The sequence below is a fragment of the Solea solea genome, chromosome 21 (genome assembly GCF_958295425.1).
Source record: "Solea solea chromosome 21, fSolSol10.1, whole genome shotgun sequence".
In the NCBI taxonomy this organism is placed as follows: Eukaryota; Metazoa; Chordata; class Actinopteri; order Pleuronectiformes; family Soleidae; genus Solea; species Solea solea.
In genome coordinates, this window is record NC_081154.1 from 17219434 (window position 1) to 17234081 (window position 14648).

At 38.6% G+C, this 14648-nt stretch overlaps 1 protein-coding gene and 2 long non-coding RNA genes across 5 annotated transcripts; 2 read left to right on the forward strand and 1 right to left on the reverse strand.

Moving 5' to 3' along the window:
* Positions 1–158: 158 nt before the first annotated feature.
* LOC131448998 (uncharacterized) lies at positions 159–3418 on the forward strand. The gene is made up of 3 exons (XR_009234248.1): positions 159–930; positions 1098–1228; positions 3304–3418. It is a non-coding gene; the product is annotated as an uncharacterized LOC131448998 (long non-coding RNA).
* On the reverse strand, positions 2812–8509 carry ppp1r3b (protein phosphatase 1, regulatory subunit 3B). 3 transcript variants are annotated; one of them, XM_058621888.1, is made up of 4 exons: positions 8410–8509; positions 6950–7079; positions 4293–4352; positions 2812–4078 (listed from the first exon to the last, which is right to left on the reverse strand). In XM_058621888.1, the coding sequence occupies exons 2-4, from the start codon at positions 6973–6975 to the stop codon at positions 3505–3507; spliced, it is 660 nt and encodes a 219-aa protein (XP_058477871.1). In that variant the 5' UTR covers positions 6976–7079; positions 8410–8509; the 3' UTR covers positions 2812–3504. The 3 variants fall into 3 exon arrangements, with proteins under 3 accessions (XP_058477871.1, XP_058477870.1, XP_058477869.1); XM_058621887.1 differs by having other exon boundaries at positions 4208–4352; XM_058621886.1 differs by having other exon boundaries at positions 2812–4352.
* Positions 8510–10070: 1561 nt separating this feature from the next.
* On the forward strand, positions 10071–14169 carry LOC131448616 (uncharacterized). Its single transcript, XR_009234206.1, has 3 exons — positions 10071–10213; positions 12004–12116; positions 13200–14169. It is a non-coding gene; the product is annotated as an uncharacterized LOC131448616 (long non-coding RNA).
* Positions 14170–14648: the final 479 nt, after the last annotated feature.

Consider the following 14648-nt stretch of genomic DNA (forward strand, 5'->3'; position numbering starts at 1 on the left):
CGTAGACTAGTTTTGATGCGTACACACAGAGCGCGAGATACACACATAGAACATAGTGTGAGGTTTGTTCTGGCCGCTGCGATTGGCTGAGACGGTTTCGAGTGCACAATGTTTGCAGTAATAACCGTGCAGATTCACACACAGGCCCTCCGCAGTCACTTTCACTCACTCACGTCCTAATTGTGCAGCATATCTCGGACACACTAGCATTTCTTGCCTCCAAACACGCTCTTAAATAATAATAATAATAATAAGAAGAAGAAATAATGATAAGAAAAAACAACAAGAATAAATACGAATTCTGCTCATTTTAATCTTATTTTGCTAATGCTTGCAGAGAACCCAAAATACCCGCAGTTTTTAAACTTATTTCTCACCCAGAAATCTTACAATGTTTATGCCAATCAACATTTACATGTAATGCTTTCGCCAGCAGATGGCAGTATGAACTTTTTGGTCACAATAAAAGAGGGGGGATCTTTGCTCTTTGTTGTTTATAGTCCTGTGTACGTGCTGTGTTCTGTTTATTCATCTAGATAGAGCATGTCCTATAGTCTAAATATTTTTATATTATTCCCTGTATAGCTGTTGAGTATGTTCTTACTTTGTCTTATTTGTACTTTATTTTTGAAATTTATATTAGTTGTTTCAGTTCTATTTTTCTTTTAATTTCATATTGTGCGTTACGTGCAAAAAAACATCACGTTTATATACACAGGAAGAACAATTACATTACATGTCATTTAGCAGATGCTTTTATTCAAAGCGACTTACAAGGGAATCTTGGTTGTCATGCAGGGAATGAAAGGGAAGTTTCCTCAGCATCCTCCTCTCTGGTTGTTATGACAACAGTTTTTTTTTTTACAGCTAAACTTAAGTCCAAATTGCACCATAACCACACTGGGCGGTTTCTATTGGCAGCTCTATACGGTAAGTAAATCATCAACATATGTGCATGAAAATACAGAAACCCAGACTTTAAACCATTCCAACAATGTACACTTAAAGCCTCCCTCCAGCTGTTTCCCTGTTGTCTCACTCCCACCTCAGTGTGTCATCTCCAGCTGGGTTATCTCCTCCTCTTTTCCCCCTCACAGGTTCCAGGTCAGAGCCTTGCTGCTGATAATGGATGCTGGTGTCTTTATAGTGTGTTTGTGTCCAATCCAGCTTCATTTCCTCCTCAGGATGTGCCTGCCAACTTTGTCTTATCCCTCTCAGCATCAGACAGGTAATAACAAAAGTGGGAATACTCTGCCGCATTATGTTGGTTTTCTTTCAGGTCTCTGAATCATAAAGTAGGACTGGTGAGAGCAACCGATGCTCAACCCTCAGTTTATGTGTGTGTGTGTGTGTGTGTGTGTGTTCCATGTCCTCCATTACATTCTGAAACTTCATAATAATAACAACAACAACTTTGATTTATAAAGCGCCTTTCACGAAATCCAAGGTCACTGTACAAGTAGAAAAAAAAGGAACAAATCAGAACAAAAACACTGACAAATAAACAATGAGGTGGCAAAAAAACGACTCCAGAGTTGATGCCTGGCGAACAGCCACAGGGAGTGACTTCCAGAGGGTTGGAGCAGCGACACTGAAAGCCCTGTTGTCAAAGTTTTGCCTGCAGGTGCGGGGGATGGAGAGGAGACCAAGGTCAGCATTCAACCCCCGGTTTTCTCAACTGCTCCAGCGTTCTCTACCTTACCTCCACACATACAACTAATATGACACACAGATGGTGGGACTGATAAAGTTAGTCCTTTATCAGTCCCACGCCCCACTCCTTCCTAGAATTAGGAGCAGTGGGTAACAATGGGGGTTGGGTACCTTGCTCAGGGTTACCCCAGCCTCTTTTTAAATATATACTCATTTACTCTTAAGTAATTGAAATATGGTTCAATAGTGACATCTAGTTGTGAGTCTGCAGAGGACTCCTCCACTCACCATTCCCTATCCCATGCATGTCAGGGAAACCCTGGACATGTAGGGACATTGGTCAGGGTAAATGTATGTATTTATATTTATATAGCACCTTTTCTAGTCTTGATGACCACTCAAAGCTCGCTTTACTACAGTTTTTCAACCATTCACACACCGCAGGCACAGCCGTCAGGAGCAACGTGGGCTTAAGCCCAAGGACACTTCGGCATGTAGACTAGCAGAGCTGGGAATCACACCCACAACCTTGCAGTTGAAAGACAACTCGCTCTGCCGCTGAACCATTTTAATCCACTCATCTGTAAATTAAACTAAAAGGAGATGAGACACTTCCTTAATTCATCCATCCATCTCTGCACCTTGATAATGGCTTTGTTTCCCGTGACGACGCACTTATATAGTGTCTTAATGTTAATGTTTATAATACCTACATTACAATACACTGTCTATAAACAAAATGATAATAATGAAATGTTTTAAAACAAGTTTACACTTTTAATCTGCAACATTTTCTCATTAAAATATAGAAGTTGTATGTTTTTTGAAATGACAGTATGTGTAGGTGCTGAAGTATTATTTTATGCAGATTTAAGTTTTTGTATTATCTTATGTCTGTAAAAATGTGTCACTTTTTTACGTAGTTAAGGCATATTTACATTTATATATTGTCTTTTATATTGTGAATTTTATTTATGTAGTTTGTTATAGTTCTGTTGGTTGTATGTAGAGACATGTGTCTTATTATGCAGTTAAACTCTCATTAACTGTTGTAGTTATTATGATATCATTCAAGTTTTATATTTTTATGTTGTTTTTGTTATATGTGGATATCATATTCATTTGGGGTTTGAATCACCACACATTCTCTCAGTCAGATACAAATATGGTTCTATTTAATATCACTTTTTTTTTGGGAAAAAATGACAATTTAAAAAAAAAGAATAAGATTTTAATTAATTTCACTGATCATACATTGAACAACTCCAGTTTAATAAATAACCCGCAGTCAACTTTCAGTCTTCACAAGATAGATAGACTTTTATTTCCATCTGGTGCCAACGAGAGTGCCAACAGGTGAATTAGTGTGAGAACAAACAAAGCCCCCGACATGTGCAGTGGATCAATCGCTTATTGATTAAAGGGAAATAAAACAGAAGCTCTTTTAAAAATCAGGTGATCCGCTGAGTCTCTGATGTCGGAGTGAAGTTTATGTTGTGTGACACTGAGCTGCTGTGATGAGTCATCGATCGATGACCACATCTACATTGATAAAATGTGGGCGTTGACTTCCCAGAGGCTGGAAAAGATGTACAAGTGCACGTTGGCTAGTAATTGGAAACATGCTGTTCTTCTCCCTGTGTCTGCTAGGGTTGGCTCAAACCCCGCCCTGGACCCACGTGTGGACGAAGAAGTGGAAGAAAATGTTTGAGTGGATGCCAGATGTAACCATAGCAACACTGTTGTAGTAAAACTAAACCACACTCAGGTGAGGTCAGACTGTCGTCACCGATTGAACCCTCATGGCATTTAAACGCTGGCGTTAAAAACAAACACAAAGCCCACAGAGGTTCAGTAGTACGGGCCGATGTTTTCGTATCTGGAGTAACTCGGCCAATCGGGGAAGATCCCGTGGGAACAGGTGGGGCTTCCGTACGGGTCGAAATGTATCCCATAGTCATAGGAGTCTGTGTAGCGGCCGCGTCCGTTTGGACAGCTCCTCTTCATCGACGACCAGATGACCCTGTAATTGTCGCCATGGTTACTGTCCCAGTACTCGGATCCGTCCACCTCGTAACAGACGGCGAACTGGACGCACTGCTGCGGCTGCAGCTTCTGAGGCAGAGACAGCTCAAAGGAGAAGGTGTCGCTGTATGCGCTGGGATACGTCTCCTCCATGTACGCGCAGTCTACGTCCACGTACGTCTTCCAGCTGTCAAAGGTCACCCGCAGCTTCACGTGTTTCTCGAAGGACAAATTTTTGACTTTGATGGTCCCCACCACCGCCTTGTCACTCAGCATGCAGCGCTCCAGGCACACAAAGTTCCTGTCCAGCATCTGACGGAAGTGCACATAGTCTGAGGACGGCGGGGCGAAGTCCAGCATCATTTTGTCCTCCTGAGATGGAGTGGAGAGCGCCATCTCACTGTTCAAAGGGATAAGAATGGGGTCATTAAACTCGGAGAAGACCTTGACTTTGGTCAGTGACAGGCCTTTCTGGTCAGCAAACGTCACTTGTTTTTTAGCCTTTCCATTCTCTTTCAAGGACGAGAACCTGTCATCAGGCTTGGTCGGATCCACGTGGCGCGAGCGTTGAAAACCTATACAGGCGCTGAGAGCTGTCCTGTGGAGGAACTTGCCTTTGGGTGGGTACAGAGGTAGAGCCATGTCTGTAGCCATGGTGGGCAGGACGGCAAACTCTGAAAGAGACAGAAGACGCCACATATTTAGAGGTTGTAAGTATCTCTATTGTTGATGCAAGTTACACATAACATTTGATATGTAGTTTATTGGCTTGAGTTGGTTCATTTAAGTGAATCAAACCTTGAGTTTTTAATTTCGCGCACGTTTTCCCTCAGATTGAGCTCCTCAGACTCCTGAGGCTCACAAACAATGTGATGTGTCTCATTGTATTGATGTATTATTATTACTTATGTTATGTTCATGTGTTTCTTTAGTCTTTAGCATCCAACCTCAACACTATGATGCACATTTTCTTGTAGACTGTTTGATTCAGTGCTGGTTTTGTCCTAATACATTTTTAAAATAGCATCTTTTGCTGAGTTTAAAAAAAATAAACACTAGCAAACCTGCTCTAAACACTAATTAAAACTCATTTTAAATAATATATAATAACCTTGTTTGAAAGTGAAGTTTGTGTTCTCTTTGTAAATTGTGCTCTCTCCCCTGCACTGAAGTCCATAGTCTATCACATTCTTACATCACAGCACATTGTAAATATTGATCCACTGCTGCTGAGTTCAAATAAAACATTTTATGACTTTTTAAATGTTCTGGTCCATTTTTTCCCTGTTCTTATCTCCTTTAAACTGCATTCATGTCGTCCGGTAATGTAATTCATGTTTTAAACTGTTTGTGTCAACAAAACATCACGGTAGAGCTCATTCAAAACACTTCAGCCAAACAGCCAATGACTGAATGCACTATAAAATTTGAATGACAACTTCTGAGACTTGTAAGACAATTGATCCAGGACACACAGCTGAACTCCTGACCCCCACCAGCCTAAACGAAAACGAAACGAAACCTGAGATCCTGTGCGAGGCCGTTCCTTCATCTAATCTTAAAACTGAAAGGTTACTGGGCTTTCTCTTTTTTTGGACACACAGTTGTCAAGTGACCCACAGGAGGTCAGGAAAGCTACGCTTGTGGCATAACTACGCCATTATATTGGACTACTACTGTCCAGTCTACCCACCCCACTGGTTACGCCAACAATCCTCCAGGATCCAGCCCCTTAAATGGGACTGTTTCGCACCACATCAATCCACAAAGGTTCGCTCAGGCAACATGAAATGAGCATCTACTCGTGCCTGTGCTTTAACTTTGCATGTAAAGCATCTGCACCGCGCGTCTGCTGTGACCTTTATCAGTTGACTTATTACATCACAGACCAAAAACACTGGCAGTTAGTTCTTACATTAAAGTAAAGATATTTGATTCTCTAAGTGGACAGAGCATGATTTCGATCTTGTCAGTCAAAAGACATTCCTGTTGCCGTTTCTTCTTCTGTGTATCAGCTTCCTGGTTTATTTCTGGGTCGAAGCCTGAGGTGGCGTGAGCGGTTGAATATGAGTGTCTCTGCCAGTTTGGGTCCAGTTGAATTTGAACTGTGGATTTTGAACTTTGAACTGTGCAGGGCAGCATTACACCAATAATTTCAGCAGGACTCATATCTTTATAATTATGTGTATTTTAAAATTCCAGTTTTGGTCAGACCAACACAATAATTTGACAATTTAGTTATTTGCTCAGGTAAATAATTGTGCTCTCGTAAACCCTGTGGGTTTGGCAGCATAATAATATTTTAATCGTCCAGTCATCATATCTGTTTTTCTGCACATACTTCACATTCACACATTCTATTTATTATTATTTACTTATTTATTGTCATGGATCTTAAAAGGTCATATAATTAATGTTATTTCTTATTTTCTTCCTGAGTAGGCATGGGAATATATACATTTACATATATATATATATATATATATATATATATACACACACATATACATATATATGTACATACATATATATCATATATACCTAAGAAAATAATTAATAACATTAAGATAAGAATTTAAATATATTTATTTTTGAATCTGCAACTTTAACAAGTGCAGCAGCCTGCTGTCAGTAAATATAATCACTTTAATAATATTATATTATAAGTCACCATTAAAGATGCAGCAGCTCATTGTGGCACATTACAAAATACATCACCTAAGCCTTTATGGAGCCCTAAGAGGAATTTGATTTCATTTTTGATTTCTTTCCATCACCTTCTAGTAGCAGGTGTTTGACTATTTTTGATACAAATGTAACTCTATAAATTGCATTAATTTAATTATTTATATCTTCAACTCCAAAATCAAAGTTCTCCATACACTTTTGGAGGGCCCCTATTTATCAGGGGCCCCCAAGCAGCGTATGCCTTGGACCGGCTCTGGCTGTCATCACATCAATCACTCGTGACCCATTAACGTTTTTACGATGCTAATGATGCTAATGATAATATCGTATATCGGCCCGCTGTCGTGTACTCTGGCGGTTACACACGCGCTGCTAAAAGTCAAATCAGGAAGTTGACTTCACCTCTGACGCGGACAGATGGACAGGTGCCGCTGTCCTCACCTGTCCTACTCGCGAGACACTACACGCTAAACGACAAAGTGCGTCACACGCGTCCAGCTCTGTAATTGGCCGCCCACGGACTTCTCACAGTACCCACAGAGGAAGAGTGGACCTGAGGGGGGGGGTTTGGGTCTGTTTTTACCTGAGACACGCTGGCTCCTCCAGCATGCGACGAAGTCTCGTCCTCAGCCCGCGGTCAAACTCCTCTCTTCCGTCTGCTCGTTAGCGCTTCTGTCTCGGGTCCAAACCGCACTCAGGCTTCACGTGAACACCTGCGAACAGCCAATCAGAGACGCCGCTGAGGGAGTGATCGTCAGGTCGCCAGGGTCAGGCAACCCCCGCCCAACCTCTGCCTCCTGCTATACTTATTTATGTGGAAAAATGCCTTTTTATATGTTTTAATACATATTCTTTATTATTATGAACTTATATTTTAGATTTTTGTTGTTGTCATATGACGAGTTGTTTTTTTTATTTGTCTTTTACTGGACTATGAGTCTGTAATATTAGCTTACATTACAGTTATTAGCTACACAACAATGATATTGATTTAAAAACAAAAAGCCAATATAATCTAAGAGGAATGTAAATATTTAAGGGGAAAATGTCATCACCTTATATCATTCGATATCGTCATATATCACAATATAAATCCAATCAATATAAGACTGTAAATGGATGGCTATTTTAAGTCTATATCGTGATATATGAGATGCACACATGTTGTTTCTCTGACACTGCGCTTTAAATATCCACTGTTCATGATCTGTATTACATTGTATTTCATTTCAGGTAATACCTATTTCATTTCTTTGGCTTTTAAATGTGAAATGAAGATAATATTTATGCGTGTTAGAAACAATGAAATTAACTGTAAATATGGTCAAATTCTGCTATAAGTGTTATTAAGTGAGTTTTTTTTATTTGATCATGTCAATAATCATATAATTGTAAAATATTGACTCTGATGTAATAAATATGATGATTATCAATGCAACAGACGTCGCAGACACCTTATCACGATATGAGGACATCCAGAACCTAAGACCACGTCTTGTCTAGTGTTGAGATATAGATAAAATCTCCGTATATTGCCCAGCCCTACACTTAATAAGATTAAAACAGACTGAAATGTGTTTAAATTATTGCAAACACAAGCTAAGATATATATACAGTTCTGTGCAAAAGTGCATCAGGAGCCAAGTAACAATGCCAGTAGTTAAATAAAAAAGCATTAAAAACAATACAGTGGAGATGAAGTATAGTAGAAACAGCCCAGTCACACTTCACTCATGCGGTTGGTTCTTCATGTTCCTCTGCTGAGCACTGCTTGTATTGACCACACCATAATCTGGATGACTGTGCTAATATTTGTTCTGGGATAAACTATGAAGTGTATGAGGAGAAAGGTCAGGTCTTTCATAAGGACTGTGTCTGTGTCCCTGACTCTGAGTCTGTGACCTAAAAACACATTCAAACTCAGCAGCTGAAGGACAACAGAGACTGGCCTGAAAAATGGTCCCACACTGTTACTGTTGGAATATATAATAATAATAATAATCATATGTAGCTGTGTAAAGAAATCTGTGTGGAGACACCTACCAGCCAGCATATCCATGTTCATATCCAGGCTCATAATATGGTCGCCTGGAAAGGGCACTAAGTGTTCGACCACAGACAAACCCACTCACAAAGTGACATGCTCTGTGAAGCATCAGGTGACTGCACTCAGCCAATCACTGAGTTGTGGAGCATTTGTAGCTGTCAGTGAGTGAGACACACTCCAGAGAGAGAAATGACTGACGCACACACAGATAAGACAGCACAGACATTTAAAACACACCAAGAGCACACACGTTTGTACACACAGAGAGGAAGGGGATTTAATTGAACCCCTTTCTTTTATTGACTACAAATTAAGAACCTTTTTTGTCAATTCATGTGGGTGTAAAGTGTTTTATTTTTTTCATCTTTTTGATAGGTCTGTTTAATTTTTCATTCACTTCACTGTGAAAATGAAGTCAAAATAGACTTAAATATAGACATTTAAGTCTATTTTGCACTTAACCATGTTGTTGACAACTACAACTACACCATGTTGCTCAACTCAAAGTTCTTGATCACAGATCATATCCCACAGTTTGAAGTCCTCTATCACTGAAGTAGGTTTGGTTCAAAAGGGCCCCTCTAACAGAAACACTGGCCCCTTTGCTCTAGATCCACCCCTGCAAGGATATACACCACAGTGTTAGTTGCCCTCTAGTGGTGCACTGAAGACATGGCGCTACAGCACTCACTACAGTTTCACTTCACTTTATCCATTTGAATTACGCACCACTGATGTGATTACGTGAAGTGAATAAATAAACAGGTTTGTCGGTGAATTAAATCACCGATACTATGCTGCAGATGTTTTTACTTATCTTATCTAAATTCGGGATATTTTTAGCTTTGTCTCTCAGTGCTCGATGCTAATTCAAGGGTTCATTGTTTCAGCAAATGCCAGAATTCTCAGCTCAGCTTCTTAACTCCAACAAAACAGGCTCCCCAGTGTTGTTTCAGGAAAAAAAGGCTCCTGACAGCTTCACAGCAGGGAGCATATTTGATGCATCATGAGGCCTTTGTAATGCACACAGGTTGACTTAAAAGATTAGTCATCTGCATATTCATGAAGAGGTCAAGGAAACAAAAAGACAGGAATGAGGGAATTATACTATTTAAATTGAAATTTAAGAGGAAGACACAAAACTCACAAAAACATATGGTGTCAGAAAAAAAGTATATTATATATATATGAAGCAATTGCAATTCAGCTAATCTCTGAAAAAACCTTACGTGGGAGCTGTGAACGGCAGTGAGGAGAGAAGGGGGAGGAGGAGACTTCACTGAGGAGATGAGAGGACGAGAGGAGCTGTGATTGGTAACTGTGGATTAGAATCCAGAAGGATTAAGAAACAAGAGAGAACAAGGATGACAATGAAGGGCAACTTTGAGCGGAACTTTGAACTGGGATTTGAGTCTCCTGAGTGAACACTTATCAGTTCTTTCTCAGCCAGAAGAAAAATTCCGCTCATGTATTTTCATTATAATTGATATTAAGAAATATGGGCCTCTATGTAAAATGGAGCCCACGTTGAAAACCTCAGGTTTTTACTGACGAATCACTCTTTTCATAATCAAGTGTCTTCACAAGTTCATTTAAACAGTCATACATAGGCACTGTCATGCCTCCCCCCCCTTCCACACTCTCTCTCTGGACTGTCTGTCTCTCTGTAATCCATCCTGGCTGCTCACTCACATCCACAAAGTCCACAAAGTCCGACGGAACCCGTCTGTGAAAAATGCTCGACTCAAACGAGGCCGCGCCAGCATCATGCCAGGTTATCAAGCTGGATTTTGACAAATGGTGAGTCCTGATGGGATTGTATGAGCTTTTCTCTGACTGTACACACTGTCTTTGTATAACTTTGTGCCTTCAAGGTCTGTGTTTGGGTTCCAGTGAAGGGATCGTCACGTTCCACTTCATCCCTTCAGTCATCACTCGCTGAGTGCTTTGTATTCATATCAACTTCTTCTTAAAGTGCCTGTGGGCAGATCATTCATGGTGAATACTTTCCCACAACGTGAAGTAAATTCCCACTTATAAAGACCCTTACTCTGACATGAATGTCTCGAGAAGCACAAATAGACCAGAAGGCTTAAAATAGGCTTTTACACGACTGACCCACTGCAGAGGAATGGTACATTCCGCGCTGTTGGTTCATGTTACGTGCACACACACACACAGTGACAGATATTTGGTGCACCGATCAGCAACCAATTGTCAGCTAATATATCATTTGAAAAGATCAACTAAGAATTGATCATACTTGACTCATGATTCTGTGAACTTTCAAGTGACAGACTAATCACAAGATGGTCAACTAAGATGCTGTCTATAGAGAACTGGTTAAATGATGGTTATTAAAGGGTAAGGTTAGGTTATAGTCTTCTGGCAGTTAGTTAAGTGTTTGTCACTTATCAGTTAAATGTCAGCCGATTATCTGATTGATTTCTAAGTTGATTACTAATAGAGAGCCAACAATGGGCTTTAAAAATAAAATGTTACCGTTACAAGAATTATTACCTCACGTTATGTGAAAATGAGAACAAATTTAAATGTCTTTAAATGTACATTAATATATCCAATGTTTGAAATATAAATGTCAATTGGAATAGCCTGTATGTATGACTATCATGCAAAGACTGTTGATATGGGCATTGGTATCAGTTAATAAGGTGTGTTCATAGGTATGCTAGAGGCTGCCCTACTCACTGTACCTGTACATGTTTGATATGAAAACTTAAATATATGAATATGTGTAATATTTTTGGAAAAAATAACTAAAATAAGACAAAACAAATGGAAAAACCAACAAGAAAATGAAGACATGACAGCACCTGGATCAGGACATTTCATAATGTGTTGCAAAATGATTGCCATACAAAAGCATTCTGATACCATCCTTAACGTTTCCATCAAGGAAATATTCCACAAAGAAAGAAAGTACGTCGTAATTCCATTCAGTCTACTTTGTTTGAGATAGGATTCCACACCTCTGTAGTAAATCTGACATTTCACTAAGACTGTTCGCCCTTGGACAGATTATGAGCCAGTGGGCCCTATGAGACATATCATATAACTTAAGCTTTGTTATTTGACTGAAGGCCCCTTTCAGATATAAACCCTGGTATATGATTGAGGGGACCTATTAAGATAATTCACATAACGTCACTAGTGCAATGTGGCTTCAGGGCCACTCCCATTAAAAATATCAGGATGAATAGTAGAAGTAGTAGAGGAAATATCATAATATAGTAGTGCAGTGGCATGGGCTTCAGGGCCCAAGAACCCTTAGGCCCCTGGTCCTGGTAATTTATTCATGTGGTTGCCAGATTTTTTGAGAAAATATGTGCAATTTGCTGTCTATGTAGCAGCTTAGCAGAGAGGCTTTCCATTGTACCATCTTGTATAGGGGACAGCACTTTTTTTGGTAGCAATAAATCTAAGGGAGCTTCCTGAGAGTCTGGCAAAGGTCTGATCCATATTGTGACGTCTAAAGGAAGCCTTGTGTTTAACAAATCTTTGGTGGAAAACAGGTCTATTTATACGCGATTCAGAGTTCAATAAATCGGACTGGTGAACTTGTGTTTCAGTGTCAGAGGGAAGGGAGTGCAGGACTGCAAAGATCTGCTAGATGCCTTCCATGTCTGTGTGAAAACCCTGTCTGAGGAATCCTAGCACATGATGAAGTACATCGAAATGAAAGGTAAATTCACATACAAACACGCACAAAACTGAAGTTTGTGTTGCTTTGTAAAAGTCCATAGAACATAAAATGAGGCAGCAGTAGACCAGCAGCTCCTGTGTCCATAGGAGCTAAAAACACAGATTTCCTCTGTTGAATCTGGTGTGTGTGTGTGTGTGTGTGTGTGTGGGTGATCATCAATGATCATATACTTTAAGCAGGTGTAGATGTTATTAAAGGGCCTTTGGTTATGTCAATAAAATTAGTTTTTCCCTGCATCTAGAGCCTGTTTGACTGTGTGTCAGTACTTCACTTCAGAACACATAAACTACCCCTTTAATGTCAAAGCTTTCATTAAATTAAAATGTAGTTGTTTCTGGGTTCCATCATGACATTATTATTTGTCTCTTCACTTATATTTTGTTAAAATCTCCTGTTAAGCTTCTGTTTTATGCCGCAACACTTACCCACACGGATCTATTCCATATTTTTACTCACCACAATGGTTGCTATAACGCCAATGTACAGTTGAATTCACACTGCAGTCTATGGTGTTATTGTATTTGCTTGATTAACAATAATTATTAAGTCATTTTCACCCCATAACTTGTTCAATCTCTGATTTGTTTTTAGTCCCAGTTTTAAATTCCCCAACTGTGCTTTAGTGAATTTACCCTTTCATTATGTTATAATTCCTCACAGACCATTTTAGAGATTTAAGATTTGTGTACAAAAACACTATATAAAAAAAAATAATAGTAATAATGATACATTTGATTATAGGTGCCTTTCAAAGTCATAAAGTAGGACAATTAATGATGCATAAAATCCTTATATAATATAAGTATAATATAATAGATATTTGAAACAGCATAGCAACATATGTGTTTATAATAATATGATAAATATTAAAAAATACTGTATATTTTTACTTATTTTTTTTTTATCATTCAGCTCTTTCAGTCCTTGATTTTTTTTTATGCATTAAAACCTTTCGACCTGCTGCTCCTGGAGAAGTTGCTCTTCAATGGCATTAAGACAATCTTGTTAATCTCTGCCTAATCCCCACATTACCTGCTCTGAACAGTCTAATGTCATTTGCAGTGTGAGCTGCAGCTGAACGTGGGGAATACAAAAGACAAGACCTGGAGGAACTGGGGGACAGACTGAGCCTGGTGCTGTCAGCGCGAGGGAAGGAGACATTCAGGACCAAATGAAAACTCCTCATTCTGGCCTCAAAACCCACAACTGCAACTGAGAAACGCTGTCTGACCCTTCCTTCCATTTTGGTAACACTTAACATTACAGTACAGTAACAATATGGTATAGTCATCAAACTATGATTTAAACTTCAAGCACACAGTCCATTTTATTTTCTGTCCTGTTATTATGTTGTCTTCAGGACAAACATGTGGCAAGAGGTCAGTAAATATAACCAAGCATTAGTGAAAATCACTTCTAAACACTAGAAACTAAGCACTAGGGTCCTGCGAGACAAGAACTTGTGAATGTCATGTAGTGCAGCCTGGGAAATGATTATTCTGGACCATAATAATAAATTGTAAAGATAAATTAAACTGAGCACTGGCATCTAGTGGGAAGTGCTGGTACTCAAAATAGTACAATTAACAGTGGCTGTCCTATGAGCACTGCTAAAAGTATAATATAAATAAATATATACAAATGTGAAACAGATGTGACTGAATCAATTATACATACATATTAACAAGAATATACAGTGAATTAGAATAAGTGAACTGGATTTAACTTACAATATGTTTGCATATGCTAATTGAATGGAATTAATAATATGTAGGTAATACATCTTATTTCCATGGTAATCACTACATAATGACCCATCCAAATCAAACCGTTATTAAGTCAAATTTCAATGAGGAATCACACATAAAAAGTACTCCCTTATCCACTGAATGATCATATTTATTAACATAAAATCCGAGATTCTAAACCAAAATAATGTGATGAAGAAGACCACAAAAATTCAGTTGCATCTTAAAAATCAGTCCCTAAAATATTACTCAAATAGTTCCTAAAGTCAGGTTTTTTTTACTTATCAAAACAAAAAAAACATCAGTTGATGAAAAGAAATACTTGTTGAATCATAGTTCCCAGAATCCACCATGCACAAATACAATTTACAACAATAATACTATGGTATTTATTTATCAATTTAGATTCCCAAACATTTTGATGTGAAGATATTGCACTGTCATAAGTAACATGGTATTACTGCAATACTTCAATACTGCATTATTTTATTATTATTTTTATTTGGGGGGATAATAATAACCATACAATCACTATACCTTGTTACTGTGTTGTAATATAACGTTTTTGATTCCCATGTTTGCTTTCATCTTGATTAAAGGTCTAGTGTGTAAAATGTGAGGGTAATTGTTTTCATTTGAATATGGAGTTTATTGTGCCATTGCCATTTATTTGACAGCTGTTCAAAGTTACTTCAAAGTTAAGATTTTACAAATATTTGTATGGATTAACATCTAATTTCTGTTCATGTCAAGTTTCTTAAAT

What these genes read in the sequence shown, in the direction of transcription:
- ppp1r3b (XM_058621886.1), bottom strand. Translation starts at nt 4,332, where the DNA reads ATGGCTACAGACATGGCTCTACCTCTGTACCCACCCAAAGGCAAGTTC.